This window comes from Mustela putorius, unplaced genomic scaffold, assembly GCF_011764305.1.
Source record: "Mustela putorius furo isolate JIRA1106 unplaced genomic scaffold, ASM1176430v1.1 tig00000430_pilon_pilon_pilon, whole genome shotgun sequence".
NCBI classification, from domain to species: Eukaryota; Metazoa; Chordata; class Mammalia; order Carnivora; family Mustelidae; genus Mustela; species Mustela putorius.
The window spans coordinates 18947533-18966820 of NW_025421377.1; the positions used below are offsets into that span (position 1 = coordinate 18947533).

The 19288-nt window shown below is 34.3% G+C and overlaps 1 protein-coding gene across 1 annotated transcript in view; it reads right to left on the reverse strand.

Moving 5' to 3' along the window:
• LOC101692861 (transmembrane protease serine 11G-like) overlaps positions 1-19288 on the reverse strand; it is a 44367-nt gene that overhangs the window by 8015 nt on the left and 17064 nt on the right. The window contains exons 2-6 of the mRNA XM_004764306.2: positions 16621-16742; positions 15234-15352; positions 11950-12017; positions 11199-11359; positions 835-873 (exon numbers count right to left, since the gene is read on the reverse strand). Of these exons, the coding sequence (XP_004764363.2) occupies positions 835-873; positions 11199-11359; positions 11950-12017; positions 15234-15352; positions 16621-16742 (509 nt within the window). The remainder of the gene's footprint in view (positions 1-834; positions 874-11198; positions 11360-11949; positions 12018-15233; positions 15353-16620; positions 16743-19288) is intronic.

Sequence of the window (19288 nt, forward strand, 5' to 3'; positions counted from 1 at the left end):
TTTAGCTGACACAGAGCATTACATTTGTTTTAGGTATATTACATAGAGATTCAACTTTTCTAAGCATTATGCTATGCTCACAAGTATAGCTATAAGATGGTTATTTATAACCAGAGTTATAAACATGCGTGGGCGTGTTTGGCACATAGTTAAAGATGGAAACACTAATAGGTTTACCTTGCCTTTAAAAAGTTAATTGAAATTATATAATAAAATAGTGATTATTCACATTGAAAAAGTATTGACTTAAAAAAGTAAACTATTTAATGTCCTCCCTGGTACATTTACAACAACTTCAGCTTAAGGGTTTTTTTTTTAATTTATTTATTATTTTATATATCTTTCTAGGTCATTTTCTTATGTATGATGATGTATCCCAGTGATGTTTGACAAATTTTGTGTGTCAAAAGTACACTATTTTTGCAGGAAAATACCATTTGTACACTTAAAATGCTTTTCTAATATTATAACAATTACCCTACTATAACTTAAGTGTCAAAATTCACATATTAACATTAATGGGTGTCATTTAATTCTAAGCAAGGTTTTCTACTTTAACAAAGTGAGCCAAATATAAAGAAATATGATAAAATGATAGGGAATTGTTAAAAGAAGTTGTCAAACTTCCTGTGAGGAATAACAAGTTATTCTCACATAAACATTCCCAGTTATTTTAGTAGTAATTTTTCCCATCATGGAGAGTTAAGTCACGCATCCATTCAGAGATATTATATAGTTTGGAGAAATAGTAAACGTGGGGATAGAGAAACTCTAGCAGTATTTTGACTTCTGGAATTTGATTTGCAAACATTGCAGTGATATTCTCAAACTTACAGCTGTTCAGAATGTGTTCTGCTTCTGCTTCATTCATATCTGGAAAAAAAAAACAACCAAGATGATTGCTCAGTAATGGAACAATTATAATTTGACAATACTATGCTTACATGTCATGAGTGTTTCTGGTTAGTATGAACTGAATTATTCAGGAATTTCTTAAAGACAGTAAAATAAATTCCTACAAAAAGGAGAGGTCTGGATGTAAATTCTTTCTTCTATTTGTGGACTCTAGGAAAATCCTGGTTTATAATTTTAAGATCATTGGCATTGAGAAGGATATTGTTTGTCTGGAAGGAGGACTACATCTAATTAATTTAGCCATACCAATTTATTAAAATGCAGGTTATGCTGAAGAGGATCTAGGACTACTTTCATATATGTACTATTATCTGGTGGATACCATTTCCTTTTGTCCTCAAAGCATCTTAGATGCTGACATCTCCACAGAGGCTCCAACTGGAATAAAGATCTACTAGTATAATAACAAATCCTCAATACATATTAGTCATTTTATCATAAACTGAAACAAAAGGAAGCATGATCAGTGAATATTCCCTAAAATTATATGAATTATTCCTTATATCAGACAGTATAATAAGTAATCCAAATCCATGTTTCTGTTAAGATGAAAACCAGTGTAGAGTTTTGGTAAGCTTGCAAATTAATGAATCTTTCAGTCAGACTCTAAAGAGGAACATTGTGTTCATCTGCTAGGAACTCAGCTTATGTTTATGTGTTTCTTAGAAAAAACCCCATAGAATTAGGTTTTGCCAATAACAGCAAATTTCTAGTGGCTTCCCTGATCTTTATAATAACCCCAGAATTCCTACCTGGAGCTATATGACATGGTCCCTATTTATGTCTTTGTGGTCATATTGAACTGTTCTTGCTTGAAGCCACTACTCAGCGGCCACCCTAGCCTTTCTGTTTCTTGACTGTGCCAAGGTATTCCTGCAGTTTTTGTTCTAGTTGTCTCTCCTTGCAGAAATGCTCTTCCCATGACCATTTTCATGGTTGACTCCTTGTTGTCATTCAGATCTTAGCTTAAAAATCCTCTCCTCAGAGAGACTTTCCGTGCCAAATCAAAGTAGGCTCCCACTCCCTATTCTCTGTATGGAAAGTCATATTATTTGATATTACTTTGTTCATATACTCGTTTAATGGACCATTATCTTTTTTATTCCAATTAAAATGTTCTATGAGGACAGGTAATTTAGTTCTTGGCACAAAAAGATTCTGCTGAGATAATAATGAGCAGTAGTAACTAATAGTTTACTGAGTCCTTTGTACTAGTGACTGTACCAAACACTGCTATATCCACACAATAATATTATGAGGCAAAACTATTAAGGACATGGTTTAAATATTTCTCAAGGTAAGAAACTTGTCCTACAACCATTTCACTGTAAGGTCGATTATAATCTAGTGTTACCTGCTATAGGTTATGGATCAGTGAGGGGGTGGGAATATGGTTACTTCACAGATAACTTTAGCCTTGGCTCATTTCTATCAGCAGAAACTATTGATGAACTTCCATGGTGATGCTGTATCTCCTATGTACACATTATCTAGTAGATGTGTTCCACATGCAGGATAAAAGAAGTTAAATATCTCCATTTCTAGAACAAGATTGTGTAGACTCACTTTTTTCTGCTCTTCTTCTATAAATACTACTAAATACCCTGAAAATTATCTAGCAGATAATAAAAGAACCCTGAAAGCTGGAAGGAGGTAGGCAAAATGACTAGAGACTACAGTGTTTTAAGGACAATGTGGTGAGTTTCCTAGTGTTTTGTTCATCTCACATATACTCTGGACTTGAGACCAAGAAAGGTCTGCAATCTGGAACCATCAATAGGCATAGACAAAAAAAAAAAAAAAATCTCAAGAATAATCTGTTCTCTCCATCCAAATACAGGGAAAGAAGAAGCACAACAAAGACCTAGTGAGGAGCTCAAACCTCCTGCTTCACAATACAGGGCTGACTATCCATTTTGTCAGAAGTTGTGACAGCAAGAAGACTTTGACCATCCTAAACCCTACTTTCTAACCAGGGGATCAGCTTGCAGACAGACACCCACAGGGACAACATCAACCTTTATACACCCAGTGACATAAATAGATTCAGGCCCACTGCACCCCTCCACAAATGACGACCTAGGGATGCAAAGCAGCTTAGAGAAGCCTGTTCTACTCCCATATATGTTGCTGGCAGCAGGGGTTGCGAGGGAGCTCCAGAAGACTAGAATAGTACTGCAAGGACTCTGAAAACTAAATTGTTATTGAAACAATGAAAGTAGGTGAGACTCTACACTCTAAACATAAATAAATGGACTACCTGCTAAAATAAAAGAATTAAATAAGATCAAGAGTCTCCTAACATAATAATCAAAAGGTCTGAATACAAGCAAAATTACTTGCCATACCAAAACCCAGGAGAACTACAATCTGCATGAGAAAAGATAATCAACTGATGCCAATACTGAGGTAAAGAAGATGTTGGAAGTATCTGATGTGGATTTTAAAGCAGGTGCCAGAAAAATAATTTAGTAGTCAATTACAAATTCTCCCAAAACATATAAAAAATAAAAATCCAAGCTAAGAAACAGAAGTTATAAAAACCAAATGGAGGGGTGTCTGGGTGGCTCAGTTGGTTAAGCGTCCAACCCTTGATCTCAGCTCAGGTCTTGATCTCAGGGCTGTGAGTTCAAGCCCCATGTTGGGCTCCACACTGGGCATGGAGCCTATTTAAAAAAAAAAAAGAAGGAAAGAAAATTATAGGACTGATAATAACAATACTACTACTAATAACAGTAATAATAATAAAAAACCCTGTTGGATGGTCTTAATAATAGAGTGGAGATGGAGGACAGAATCACAGTAAAGTCCAATGAAATTAAATAATATTTACTCAGAAGAACAGAGAGAAAAGAGACTGAAAAAAAAATTAAGAAAGCCTCTGAGATTTGTGAGATAATAACAAAAGATTTAACATTCATATCAGAGTTCTAGAAGGAGAGAAAAAGAGTATGAGACTGAGAAAGTATTCTAGGAAATAATGGTTGGAAACTCCCTAGATTTAGCTAAAGACAAAGATGTATAGATTCAAGAAGCTGGGAAATTCTCAAATAGCAAAAACTCAAATCCCCTCCAAACCCATTATAATTAAGTTACTAAAAGCTAAAGACAATGAAAAAAATTCTTAAAAACAGAAAAATGATACATTACCTATAAAGTAACACCAATTCAAATAACAGCAGTTTTCTCATCTGAAACCGTGGAGGACAAAAGGAAGTGGCATAGCATTTTTCAAGTTCTGAAAGAAAAAACTATCAACCATGAATCCTATATCCATTGAAACTATATTTAGAAATAAAGGTATTCTCGGATGAAGGTACATGAAAAGAATTTCAGTTTCTAAAAGACCTACTCTTGGCTAATGGCTAGAGGAAGCTCTCCAAACAAAATACAAATGATAATAGAAGAAGGCTAGTACCTTCAGAAAGGAAAGAGACAGAATATGTAGAAACATAAATATACATAATATACTATTTTTCCCCTCCTAGGTTTCTTTAAACATATTTTATGGTGAAACCAGAGATGCAACACCATCTGATGTGCAGAATATATAGAGAGGAAATACTAATATGATGTGCAAAATATATATAGAGAAAAAGGTATCTAAAAAATGGGGAGGGCAAAGAAACCAAAATGGAAGTAAAGTTTCTACACTTCATTTGAAATGGTATAATTTTGCCACCGGTAGGCGATGACGTTATACATGTGTATGTTAATACCTAGTGTAGCCACTAGAACAGTTATACATAGTGATAAACTCAAAACCATTACAAATAAATGAAAATGGAAATCTAAAACAAATGTTCATGTTACAGGGATGGAGGGAAAAAGGGACAGAGGACCAAGACACAGGACAAAAGAAAGCAAATAATAAAATGAAAGATTTAAGCTCTAACATAACAATACTTAATATGTGGATGGTTTAAATACATCAATTAAAAGACGGAGTGTGATTAGGAAAACATGACTCAACTATTATCTTTTTACACTGAAATTTCTAAATTGAAAGTAAAAGGATGGAAAAAGATCTTGCCAAAGAATCTAAAAAAAAGCAATAATGGCTCTATTAATATCAGATAAAATGGACTTCAGAGAAAAGAAAATTACTGGGTACCTAGAGGGACATTACATAATGATAGAAGGATCAATCTACTAAGACGAAGTAACAATTTTAAATGCATGTTTACAAATAGCAGAGCTTCAAAATACATCAAGCAATAACTAAAATAGCTGAAGAAAAAAATAGAAAAATTCACAGTTGTAGCCGTGAACTTCAGCAGCCTCCGATATCAACTGATATAATTACCAGACAGAAAGTCAGCAAGGATATATAGCATTAAACAACATCATCAACAACAACGTCTAACTGACATTTATAAAACATGCAGCAATAACAGAAAGCACATTATAAACACGCATGGAACATTCATTAAAATAGACCATATCCTGTGTCATATTTAGAAGAATTGAAATCAGAGTACGTTCTCTGTTCAGAGTGGGGTCAATTAGAAATCAAGAACAGAAAGGGAAGGAGAAAAATCTCCACATACTTGGGAATTAGCAACAGAGTACTAAACAATACATGTATTCAGGAAGAAGTCCCAAAGAAAATTAAAAATTACATAGAATTGAGTGAGTATGAAAGTACAACATAGCAAGTATTGTGGGATGCAGATAAAGCATTACAGAGAGGAAGATTATAGCACTAAATGCTTATTTAGAAAAGATAAATGGGGCACCTGGGTGGGTCAGTGGGTTAAAGCCTCTGCCTTCAGCTCAGGTCATGATCCTGTGGTCCTGGGATCGAGACCCCCGCATCAGGCTCTCTGCTCGGCAGGGAGCCTGCTTCCTCCTCTCTCTCTGCCTGCCTCTCTGCCTACTTGTAATCTCCCTCAAATAAATAAAATCTTAAAAAAAAGAAAAAAAAGAAAAGAAAAGAGAAATGATCTCAAATCAGTATTCTTGAGTTACTAACAAAAAACAAACAGACAAACAGAAAAACAAGAGCAAAGTAAGCCTAAATTAAGGAAGAGGAAGGAAATAGTGAAGAACAAACCACTGATACACACATCAACATGGATGAACCTCAAGGAAATTATGCTGAGTGGGAAAGGTCAATTTCAAAAGATACAAAGTGTATGATTTACATGACATTCATGAAATAATATAATTATAGAGATGGAGAAAGGATTAGTGGTTGCCAGAGGCTAGGAATGGGTAGAGGAGATGGGTGTAGTTATAAAGAGGTAACTCAGGGGAATCCTGTTATGGTACAGTTGAATATATTGAGTGTCGTAGTAGTTATGCAAGGCTACATACGTGATAAAATGGCATAGAGCTATACCTACACAAATGAGATCATATAACTGTGAAATCTGAATAAGCTCAATGGATTGTATTTATGCCAATTTCTTCGTTTTGATGTTGTGCTATAGTTGTATAAGATGTTAACATTACCAAAGGCCGGGGGGAGCATGCAAGTGCGTAAGATATCCAAGTACATTTTTTTGCAACTTCTTGTGAATCTATAATTATTTCAAAATATTTTTAAAAATCAAGCACCCTATATAAAATCAGTGCACTAAAATCAACTGTATTTCTATACAGGAACAATGAGAGAGAAGAAAGAGAAATTAGGGAGTTGATCCCATTTACAATTGCTTCAAAACGCATAAGAGACCTAGGAATAAACCAAATCAAAGGGGCAAAGGATCTGTACTCAGAAAACTATAGAACACTCATGAAATAAATTAAAATGACAAAAAGAAATGGAAAAAAGTTTCCGTGCTCATGGACTGGAAGAACAAATATTGTTAAAATATCTATGCTACTTCGAGCAATCTATACATTCAGTGCAATCCCTATGAAAATACTATCAACTTTTTTCACAGACCTGGAACAAATAATCCTAAAATTTGTATGAAACCAGAAAAGACCCTAAATAGCCAAAGAAATGTAGAAAAAGAAAACCAAAGCTGGTGGATCACGATCCTGGACTTCAAGCTATATTTCAAAGCTGTAATCATCAAAACAGTATATGGTACTGGCACAAAAACAGACACATAGATCACTGGAACAGTAATGGATCCTGAACTCTATGGTTAACTGATCTTTGACAAAGCAGGAAAGAATATCTAATGGAAAAGAGACAATCTCTTCAACAAATGGTGTTGGGAAAACTGGAGAGCCACATACAGAAGAATGAAACTGGACCATTTTCTTACACTGTACATAAAGATAAACTCAAAATGGATGAAAGACCTAAATGTGAGATAGGAATCCATTAAAATCCTAGAGGAAAACATAGGCAGTGACATCTGTGATCTCAGCTGCAGAAACTTCTTGCTAGACACATCTCCAAAGGCAAGGGGAACAATGGCAAAAATGATTATTGGGACTTTGTAAAGATAAAAAAAATTGCACAGCAAAGGAAACAGTTGACAAGAACAAAAGATATGAATGAACAGTTGACAAGAACGAAAGAATGGGAGGAGATATTTGCAAATGTCTTATCAGATAAAGGAGCAGTATCCAAAATTTATAAAAAAGTTATCAAACTTAACACCCCCAAAAAACAAATAATTCAGCCAAGAAATGGATAGAAAACATGAATAGACATTTCTCCAAAGGAGACATGTAAATATCCAACAGACACATGAAAAAGTGCTCCACATCACTCATCATCAGGAAAATACAAATCAAAACCACAATGAGATATCACCTCACACCAGCTGGAATGGCTAAAACTAATAAGCCAGGAAACGACAGGTGTTGGCAAGGATACGGAGAAAGGGGAACCCTCCTACACTGTTGGTGGGAATACAGGCTGGCCCAACCACTCTGGAAAACAGTATGGAGGTTCCTGAAAAAGTTGAAAATAGAGCTACCCTATGACCCAGCAATTGCACTACTGGGTATTTACTCCAAAGATACAAATGTAGTGACCCAAAGGGGTATCTGTTCTCCAATGTTTATAACAGCAATATCCACAATAGCCAAACTAAGGAAAGAGCCCAAATGTCCACTGACTGATGAATGGATAAAGAAGATCTCTCTCTCTCTCTCTTTCATACACACACACACACACACACACACACACACACACACACACAGGAATACTACTCAGCCATCAAAAATGAAGTTTTGCCTATTTTCAATGATTTGGATAGAACTAGAGGGTATTATGCTAAGCGAAATAAGTCAGTCAGAGAAAGACAATTATCATATGATCTCACTCATATGCGGAATTTAAGAAACAAAATTGAAGATCATAGGGGAAGGAAGGAAAAAGTAAGACAGGATGAAATCAGAGAAGACAAATCTTAAGAGACCCAATCATAGGAAACAAACGGAAGGCTGCTAGAGGGTTGGTAGGTGGGGGCAAGGGATAACTGGGTGATGGACATTAAGGAGGGCATGTGATATAATGAGCACTGGGTGTTATAAAGAGTGATGAATCACCGAACTCTACTTCTGAAACTAATAATACACTATATATTAATTACTTCAATGAATTCAATTAATTAATTGAATTTAAATGAAAAGAAATAAATCAAGCATCCTGGAAGAAAGTCTGAATTATCTTTCTTTTCTTTTTATATACAATTTTAAACATTGTCATTTGAAGAACTAATCATATAGTGTGCAGTCCAAAAATGTAAGGGGAAACAATATATACCTTGGTATACCAAGGTATTCCCTTCTTTCCTTTTCTTTCCTTTCCTTTCCCTTCCTTTTCCTTGTCACTCAGAATCACTGGAGAGAATTCTGACTTCTATATAATGAGAAGAAAGGCCATACATATTTTATATTATGTAATATAAAATATATCATATTTTATATTATAAAGCACAAGGCTATACATTTTAGGAAAAAAATTCACCTAATTATCCATGAGCATTTCTACAATTTTTTGAATTCTAAAATTCTACAATTTTTTTAATTCTACAATTTTTTAAAAGATCTACATGGACGGCTATTTAGCAAACTTGCACTTATTAACTCTGAAAGCCAAACTCAAAGCTTCCCTTGGAGCTTTAGTATGATCCTGTATAAGTTACTTTTGAGAGATTATATCTAATATTTTCTGCATTGTTTCTTCTGTTTTAGACTTAAGATATTTGCCAACTAACTCTTCCAGTATTTGTGTTTTGGGGCCATGTGTGTGTTTTGGTTTTTTCAGTTACCTTTTTCAAGATATGTTATCAATTCTCCAACTTCCTAGGATCAGGGGTGCTAAAGATATCTGTGAAAGTCCATAAAATAATACATTACATTAAAATGTTTATACTTGTCCTTTTCAAAGCATTTTTAACTTTTTCCAAAGGAGTCTAACTTTCCAAAGTTTCATAGTTCCAAAGTTTCAAGTTTTTTAACTTTCCAAAGTTTCATAGTTGCTACTAATTTCATTTTGCAAAACAGGAACTAAGACAGTTTCAGTAACTTACCCTAGGCTGCCCTACTGTGGTTATCGTTGACATGGGTCTCCTGAGCTCTAGTCTAGGGTACTTCCTACCACTACCTTCAGACTTCCTCCTGGAATGCATTCCAGACATTTTTTTTCTACTGTATATACTGAAATTATTTCTATGAGTTTTGTTTTTAAAATGTTTATGTATTTTTTGTAGTTCTAAAGCTCTATATGGAAAGAATGGTCTAGTTTCCTCTGTGTTCTGTGGTGCTTGTTAAATTAAAGATTGCTTTTGTTTCTTGCCTACTTTCAAGAGAATGAGCTAGTTTATAGAGCTAAAGATAGGTCATTTTACAAATACCAATTTCCTGCTCTCTGCTGAGTTCTGTGCTAATCTTCGGGATGTGACTGTAACTACAGAAAACACATTTCCTGTGTTCAAGGACTTGTCAGTCTTTTGCATAAAAAGATGAAATAAAAAATAAACAAGTTAATTTCAGAATACCCTTGGTAAGCACAGAAAGGATGAATGATAAATCCAAGGAGACCATTCCATGGGAATGAAGAATGTCTTAACTGTAACTTGCTCTGATCGGCAAGAGATCTGGTGATGGAGAGTTTGCCACAGACACCTGAATAGACCAATCTCTCATCTTGATCCAGCAACACTATGAAGGACCTAAGTGCCCTAATACCACAAAGTCAGGGTGGACAGATCCAGAAATGATAGAGTTTAGGTTTTTAACATTTGGCTTAATGGGAGCTCAAGATTAAATTAAATTATTTTGAAAATCAAAACTTCACCCATACCTACTACATCCTTCAACAAAATGCTTTCTTCAGAAAGTCTTGTCTTTGCTATCTAAAGCACAGAGCACTGGATTCAGAGTCTTATTCTGTTCTATCTGCATGGTTCACAGAATTCAATGTTGGGCATGACTCAAGAAACTTCAAGTTCTTATCTTCAAGCCTTTTTTTTTTTTTTCCCCCCTTTTTGACTTTCACCAAACCTACAATGCAATCTTCTCTTCTGTCAGAATATTATGATATATCTGCTCTAGCCCTCTGGGACAGTTTTGGGGGGAAAACTACCAAGGGAAAACTTATTAGTAACTGTAATTACAAGTCAGCCTTAGTGTCTCATTTCATAGCTTATACAAATTCTTGTAAAATATGGCAACTTCAAGGTTAGTATATGTTAGGTTAACAATAGCCTTGGAATTATCATGAGCTTTGTTTAATCTTATACCCCAAATATCTATTACGCAGTTCCTTATGCCTGTGAGGCAAATGACATGGTGCCTTTACGCCAGACACAGCTATCATCAGGGTCTGGCATTTTTCTTCTTGTCTCCTCCATGCCCTGGGCCAGTCCTATCCTGCATGCTGTAGGAAGGCTCATGATAGTGTCAGGAAAAAAATGACAAGTCTCCTTTCACAGGAGCCAAATCATGTTTGTATCCCTCAAGTGATTTCTGTATTCACACCACTCTTCCATTCTGGATTCTGATTGGAGAGAGTGGTGCGGCTGAAAGAACCAGGCACCACAGATTACTAGATCAGTAGCAGAGTTTAGGTTTTTATCTCATAAATGCTTAATTAATTCAAAGAACTCCACCAAAATCTTAAAAAAAAAAAAAGAAATATTATATTTGGGTTACCATATAATTTTTGTCTCATACTTCTCTCCACACTAATCAAAGTAAGAAAATCTTTGGTGTTGATTGTGTGGAGATTGGTTTATTATCAAGTAAATGAGAAATTTAAAAATGAAAAGTGGTTTCATTTTATGGTGAAATAAAGCTTTCCCTGTAGATGAGAAGAATGTGAAAATGATAAACTCTAACAAGGGAAGGAAAATGGGATTTCTTGCCTTTCAGAAAAGGTAATGAAGTATCTATCTTCAAGAAGCTTTCATTTGATTTCAACTTCTGATGCAAAATGTTGTCAGCTTGCCTTTTTACTGTGTCTGCATGGTTAGAAGCAAACTGAAACTTAAGCAATACGTCTGTTTTCAAACCATCATTACTTGAACTGAAAAAGAAAAACACCAGAATCAATGAATGAGTAATTGCCTCATTTATAATTGTTTTATACTTTAGTATTTAAGCATTAGTTATATCTTCAAGAAAATACAACATGAGTACTTTATATATTATGCTGTTGTGGATTTCCTTCCTTCCTGTATCATATAGTTGTTAATACTGAAATTATCCCCTTCTTGTATAATTCAATCATATTCAGAGAAAGCAGAGTATCTTAGCATTTCTATATTTTTTTCTGGAAAAATACATAAAAAATGCTTATTAAATCCATCAACTTTGTATGTGTGTATAAAGTAAGTAAAAAAGAGAAGAGTATTTTCAAGGATTACAAGATTCCTTTGCTGAATGCAATAGTCTTTAAGAGGACAACTGGTAGAATATGTTGTATCACTACCCAAGCTAAGAAGTTATTTCCTTATAAGTACTCTGTAAAGAAGAAATGACAATTAAATGTAATAATATTAAAATATTTTTGCTCTTGATAAATTTAAGATTTTTTAGATCCTGTCCACAAATCAAACAATGAAACATAAGTGATACAGTTTCCTTTTATCATAAAAATTAATTCGTTGTGATTACCTAAAGTCAACAACATGAGACTTGATGTAATGATGATTTAAACTGGATCTTCGAAATATATTCTCTATCTGAGAAAAGAAAACAGTGTAGAACTTTTTAAAACATCAATTCACATATTTCAACATATCACAAAAATGCCTGTATAAAATTCACAGTAGTATTATTTCTAAGATTGTTTGCAACTATCCTCAGAAAACTCATTTGGGCATAATTCTCTTGTCATAAGGTCACCTCTAAAATTGGATGTTGATACTTGAACAACTTGTCACATGATCAAAGATGTCTGATATATATCAAGAGTTGAATTAAGCTAGGTATTTCAGTAGCCAGTATAAAAGATACATTAGGATGGAAGTGCTGAGACTGAATTTCTTTGAAAAATTTGATGGTGTATGGAATTAACAGCCACTATCAGTCAAGCTCAGTTATCATCATCATGGTTGTGATTGAAGGATCGGTTTTGTAGGCTTTAGTGAAGTTTTTGGACCATATTTTGATCCTGTGGTAGGTAAATGGAGGAGGGGATGAGAATGTATATTTATCAGGTACTTCCCTAAAAAGAATATACTTACCAAGAAACATACATGAAATGATTAATTAGAATAAGACAAAACTATACATGCCACTTGTATGTCATTTTAGTTGAATAAATACTTTTCACTCAACGAATTTATCAATTTTTTTCTGGTAAAGTGCCATGTCATGTCATACTACATAGTTTGGTAAACATATTTATTGAAAAATAAATAGTTATTAAAAATGAATGACCAGGGCACCTGGGTGGCTCACTGGGTTAAGCCTCTGCCTTTGACTCAGGTCATAATCCCAGGGTCCTGGGATTGAGCCCTGCATCGGGCTCTCTGCTCGGTGGGGATCTTGCTTCCCTCTCTCTCTCTGCCTGCCTCTCTGCCTACTTGTGATTTCTGTCTGTCAAATGAATAAATAAAATCTTTAAAAAAAATTGAATGACCACATGTTTTCCTTCCAATTATGAAGGGAAATTTGTTTTTTAAGGAAATAGTTTTATGTACACACATACATTTATTTGGCAAAACAAATACATGTTCATTGTAAAAAGTTATAAAAAGCAAGCAATACAGCAAAGTAAAGTGAAAAGCATTAAAATAATTTCCAAATCATGGTACAGAGAACCTGCTATTTACATTTTTGTTATGTACTTCCAGATTTTCTATATTCATTTATATATTTTTATATATGACCTTTACATATCTTACATATAATTGAAAGTTTTCTGCCTGCCTCCTTCCCTTTTCTTTCCAAATTCATCATTTTTTGCTGTTTCTTTTGAAATCACAGCTTTGTGAACCATACATTATAATTGAACATATAAAGAGTTTAGATTATTGAGTGCTACAAGAAGTTTCTAAAATTCATTTTAGGCACTAGTTTTAATCATTTCTCCTAGGACAGTATTTCCTAGGACTATAATTTATTTCTAAATTAGTGGTCAGCAAATTCTAGCCTGTAGGGCAAATCCAGACAGCCACAGTTTTTGTCTGACCCATCATCTAGGAATGATCTTCACATTTTTTTAACAGTCAAAAAACCCAGAAGACGAATAATATTTTGTGACATCTAAGCATTTAACAAAATTCTACTTTCAGTGTCCATAAATAGTTTTATTGGACCATAGCCATACAAATTTGTTGATGTATTTCTCATGGCTGCTTTTGCATTACAATGATAGATTTAAAGAGTTTCAGAAACCACATAGCCTGCGAAGCTGAAAATACTTGACTATCTGGCATCTTAGAGAAAAAAAAAATTGCCAACTTCTGGTCTAAATTACTATACTTTCCTTCTTTACGTTGGCTCCATTTATACTCTAGAGGAGACGGCCAGTTCTAGTGAGTAGGCCATTTATTTACTAGTCATCTCACTGAAGTGTATTTTTATGGTCTTCCCATGTGGCAGACATAATTCCAGGCAACAGAAAATATGAGTAAGTAGACTTAGCCCCTCACAAATTCAGAGGGGCATAGACCTACAAAATCATAATGATGTTACAAGGTGGTAAGCACTTTAACAAAGGTGTATGAAAGTTATGTGAGAGCACAGGAAACAGATGCTAATGTTTATTCAGACATAATTTGTCATACTTTTTATTTGCAACATAAACCAGTCTTCAGGATAACTCAGAGAGATAGGAGAAATTATCTTTGTTTTGTAGTTGAAACTTTGAGGGCTAAAGTAGCTTTTCCAAAACTCATAAACTGTCAAGAAGTATAATTTGGATATGAATCTAGATGTTCTTGACTTCAAAGCTTAGATGTATGAAACTCAATATATCGCTTCCTACAAAAACTACACCTACCTTGATCAATTTTCTTTAATCAAAATTTCCTTCAGATGTATTTTTGAAAAGACATGCCAACCCACTCAGTTCCTTCCTTTAATTCATTTCATCAGCTCATTTTTGTTGGGAAATGGATAAAGAACCTGGCAAGAATGATCTGTCATCTTTGGTCAGTGCTAGGCTCAGTAGAAGCTGTGTACACAACTGAAGTCTTCAGTAGAAGAGCTTGTCTGTATGTTTATGTGGTATATTTTCAGGAATAAAGGTTTTGTGTAAGGTGCCTAATGAGAAATGTATTAGGGTCATACACACATTAGGTGCTTAATAATACAGTGATACGTAGTAGTGTATCACTGTATCATTGTGTCTAAATGATTGAACTGTGTTTCCAGATTACTCTATTAATTTGTTTTTCTTTGTATTTGAGCTTTCTGTTGGGATCCTATTATTCAGTCTTTGGTGCAATTATTCTTTGCCCTGTTTTATTTTCCAATTTTAAAGTTCCCAGGATTAGCAAACAAAAATATGGTTAAGTTTTAATTTCAGATAAAAAATGGGTCATTTTTAGTATAGGCATGTTTAAAATGTTGAATGAAATATATTTTCAGTAGGATTAAAATTAAAAGTTCACTGAGAGGGGCATCTGGGTGGCTCAGTGGGTTAAAGCCTCTGCCTTTGGCTCAGGTCATGATCCCAGGGTCCTGGAGTTGAACCCTGCATCAAGCTCTCTGCTCAGCGGGGAGCCTGCTTCACCCTCTCTCTCTGCCTGCCTCTCTGCCTACTTGTGATCTATGTCTGTCAAATAAATAAATAAAAATCTTTAAAAAAATTGAAGTTCACTAAGAATTTTATATTTTATCTGGCATCCCCAACATAGGATATAATTTGATATTATCAGCTTATCTCTTACTTTATTTTAAACTTCTTCACCAAAGTATTGTCAGAGTAGGAGTGATGACAGACTTACTTCATTATTGACTTTTTGTTTCAAGTCTCTTCTCATTTTTGAGTGTTCAGCTGAAAAGTCAGGATTATATTCAATACTGGGGATCTGGAATGAGGTCTGGTAATAGTAAAATTTCTGATCTGGAAGGGAGAACAAAAATGGATGGTTTCTCTTTAGTTCATTTGAACTGCATAAATATCAAAGTAGAAGCAATAACATGCAAAAAAGTCTTATAATGACGAACTCTTGGGAATTAAACATGTGATAACTATGGCCAATACCCCCCCTTTTTTTAAAACTAAAATTGGTATATAATATTATACTAATTTCAGGTATATAATATAATAATTTGATATTTGTATATACTCCATATATGCATATATATATGTGATATACATACATGTATATCATATCTTCTTTATGTGTTCATAGTTGGACGCTTAAGTTGTTTTTGTATCTTGGCTATTGTAAATAATGTTGCAGAGGACTTGGGAGTGTATATGTCTTTTCAAATTAGTGTTTTTATTTTCTTCAGATAAATGCCCAGAAGTAGATTAGCTAACTCATCTGGTAGGTCTATTCTTAATTTTTTGAGGAATTCCCATACTGTTTCCCACAGTGGCTGTACCAATTTATACTCTAACAGTGTACAAGGTTTCCCTTTTTTCCCACATCCTTGTCAATACTTGTTACTTTTCTTTTTGATACTAGCCATGCTAACAGGTATGAGGTGATATTTCATTGTGGTTCTGATTTATATTTCCCTGATGATGAGTAGATGTTGAGTATCTTTTCATGTGCCTATTGGCCATTTGTATATCTTTTTTGGAAAAATGTCTATTCAGGTTTTCTGCCCATTCCCAAACTGGATTGTCTGGCTTTTTGCTATTGAGTTATTTGAGTTCTTTATATATTTTGGATATTAATCCTTTATCATATATATGATTTGCAAGCATTTCTAACTCATTTTTAATATCACATGTTTTCATAGTCATGTGGTTGTCAGTTGTTTTATGACAAAATTATTACCTGTTAGATCATGATAGAATGTAATATATTCTCATAAGTTAACCTTGAAGTCAGAATTGCTACTAAAATAATGTTTTTACTTTCAGTGCATTAAATATTATTAAACTATATAATAGCATAAGATGTATTGCATTGTTCACGAGGTAATATTATGTGAGCCAGTTAAACTTTTAAAGGCTAGAATTAATTTTTATAAAGGATGATCATTTCCCAAATGTAGATATGTTTATACCAATACTGCATTCTGCAAAGCTTACATATATTTAAGAAAATTATTGTTGCAATGAAAATTACACTTCAAAATATTAGAAAATACTAGGGTTGAAATAGATTGAGTAGATCTTCAAGTTTTTAAAAGAATACAATGGGATAGACTTACCAAACGCCAAAAAATAAACAAGGAGACCGATGATTATCGCTAGAACCAACACAACAGCTGTGACAATAAGGGCTGTCATCCACGGTCTCAGTGAACTTGTCCTTCGACCCAATATTGCTGGCCTTTTGAGAGAGAGTTGTGTATTAAAGTCAAACAGAACTTAAATGCTAAAACCTTAGTTTTGCCTAGTTTTGATATAGAATGTTTTTTTCTAGAATTTGTGTTTAGCCCATATTGCATTTGGTAATACCTGAATATATTGTTCTATAAAGTTAGAAAAATACTGACAATGAAAAATATCACTGATTGACATTTGACTTTATATTTCGATTTTAAAAAGTCAGAATTATATAGCAGTTAACTACTGTTTCATATACTTCCTGGTTCATCATGCTAATGTTCTGAAATATGTTTTTCTTTGTAAATGGTCAAATAACATATATTTGGTTCATGGGCTTCAAATCCAAAAAGCCTCAAAGAATGAGGGCTTCTGGGTCACTCTTCTCATTTTGGCATGAACCAACAAGGCTCAGAGTGATTACTAAACCCTTGGAGTTGGACACAGTCAATGATATGATATTAGCAATGTAATGGGACAAATGTCACTATACTTGTGGTAAACATAGCAGAATGCATAAACTTAGCAATTAGTAGTTGTACATGTGAAATAATATAACATTGTATATAACTATACCTAAATAAAAAATAATAATAAAGATAAAACCTCAAAATTGGATGTTGAGGGAGTTGGAACTGGGTTTTGGGCTTTTGGAAATTTTTTCAAAACTCTATACTTAATCCTATAATCTCCGTTTATAAAACGAATAATCTGTAATGCATATGAAAAGCATCTAAAATAGGATGGGTTGGAGAAAAGAAAATAGAACTCTAAGGAAGAAATAATAGGTAAACCAAAAAGAGATCACCAATATAATGAACAAACAAATAAATAGTGATAGCTCAGATCTTTGGACCCAGGGACTTCATGGTGTGAGAACCACTGGTGTATTTGATGAATATCTATTTCATAGTGTTATAAGATTTCAGACCTATGATTTTTAACCGATGGTATTAGGTAAGATAAGGCTGTATTTACTTTAGTAAATAATTAATCAATTTAAAGAAAAATATTAAGGCAATAATGATACTAGTAGTATGTAAATATGGTAAAAAGCATGAAAGTTGTATATAAATGACTGACATTTGGGAAACCTATGTGGAGTCAGAGAAATGTGACAAAGTTTTGTCCCTATCCCAGAATCAGAGCCCACAGCCTAGAGACCAAATCTGCACAATTACGGAGTTGAGGCAGGCCAGAATGAGACTGGCATGGGTTGTCCCAGAAGATCTAATTCACAGGAGCACTGGGCAAGAATATGGCTCTGAAAGTTAAATATACTATTCTGATAAAATTATACATGAAAAAGCAGAAAAAAGAATTACCTTCTCTGGGTTGGTAGATGGCTGTGGTAAAGTAGAAAATAGATCCCCACTTACTAATCAAAGATATCAACTGAGAGAGCCGTTTTGGCATCAACAATCTGAAAAAAGTGGGGATACTTCTGTATTCTGGTATCTGGGCAAAGAAGCTACAGGCAATTTCCTCACCCCAGAACCATCAACCTGAGCTCTGTTAAGTATCTCAGTCAGGTAGAACTAGTTCTTAGTTCTGCTGTGTTTCTGGAAAGATCTAGAGTTACCCTGGCTTGCTACTCTTTGGTTGGTATCAAGACAAGATTATTAAAATCTACAGACATCTGACGTATCTTTAGAAGAGCGGGGGTCCTGCTGGGGCAAGGAAAGAACTGATGAAAATATTTACCATCTTTACTAATAGAAGATCATAGGTAATTATGAGTTCATTCAGTTAACATTTACCAAGTTTCTTCTGTGTGCCAAATACTTTCTGTTTGGGATTGAAAAATGAATAAGACATACTGTCCTATCTTTAAGAACATGTGATCTAGTGACACACTAAGTAACCAGTAAAATACAAGTGATAAATGTCGTGATGGAATTATGCCCAATAAGTTATGAGACATGAGTTGGTACAAATGGTTTTGCTTAGAGACCTTATCCTTTGAACTGTGATTTGGAAGCTGAGGAGGAGGAATCAGCAAGAATGATGGGTACGTCAAGAAGAGGGAAAGCATAAACAAAGACCAGGAGACAGGAGACAAGGACAAAGATTTCTCAAGGACAGACATAAGGAAGTAGAATTTATGAACGAGAATAGAGGTAAACCTAATCAATGCATGTGTTCATTAGCTAACTGAGTAAACATTTATTGAACATTGCTATGCACAAAACAGGAATATAGGGGCACCTGGGTGGCTCAGTGGATTGGGCCGCTGCCTTCGGCTCGGTCATGATCTCAGTGTCCTGGGATCAAACATGGGGCTCTTTGCTCAGCGGGGAGCCTGCTTCTCTCTCTCTCTCTCTCTCTCTGCCTGACTCTCTGCCTACTTGTGATCTTTCTGTCGAATGAATTGCTATGCACAAAACAGAAAACAGGAATATAATGAAGAATCTTCAATACATCTTCCTCTCAAGGAACTTAGAGTCTATAGGGAAGGAACACAGTGTACACAAATTGCTACTAGAGTGATAGAGTATTTCTAAGAAAATTTCAGAGGACTAATGATTTCTCTTTGGAAGAAATAATGGT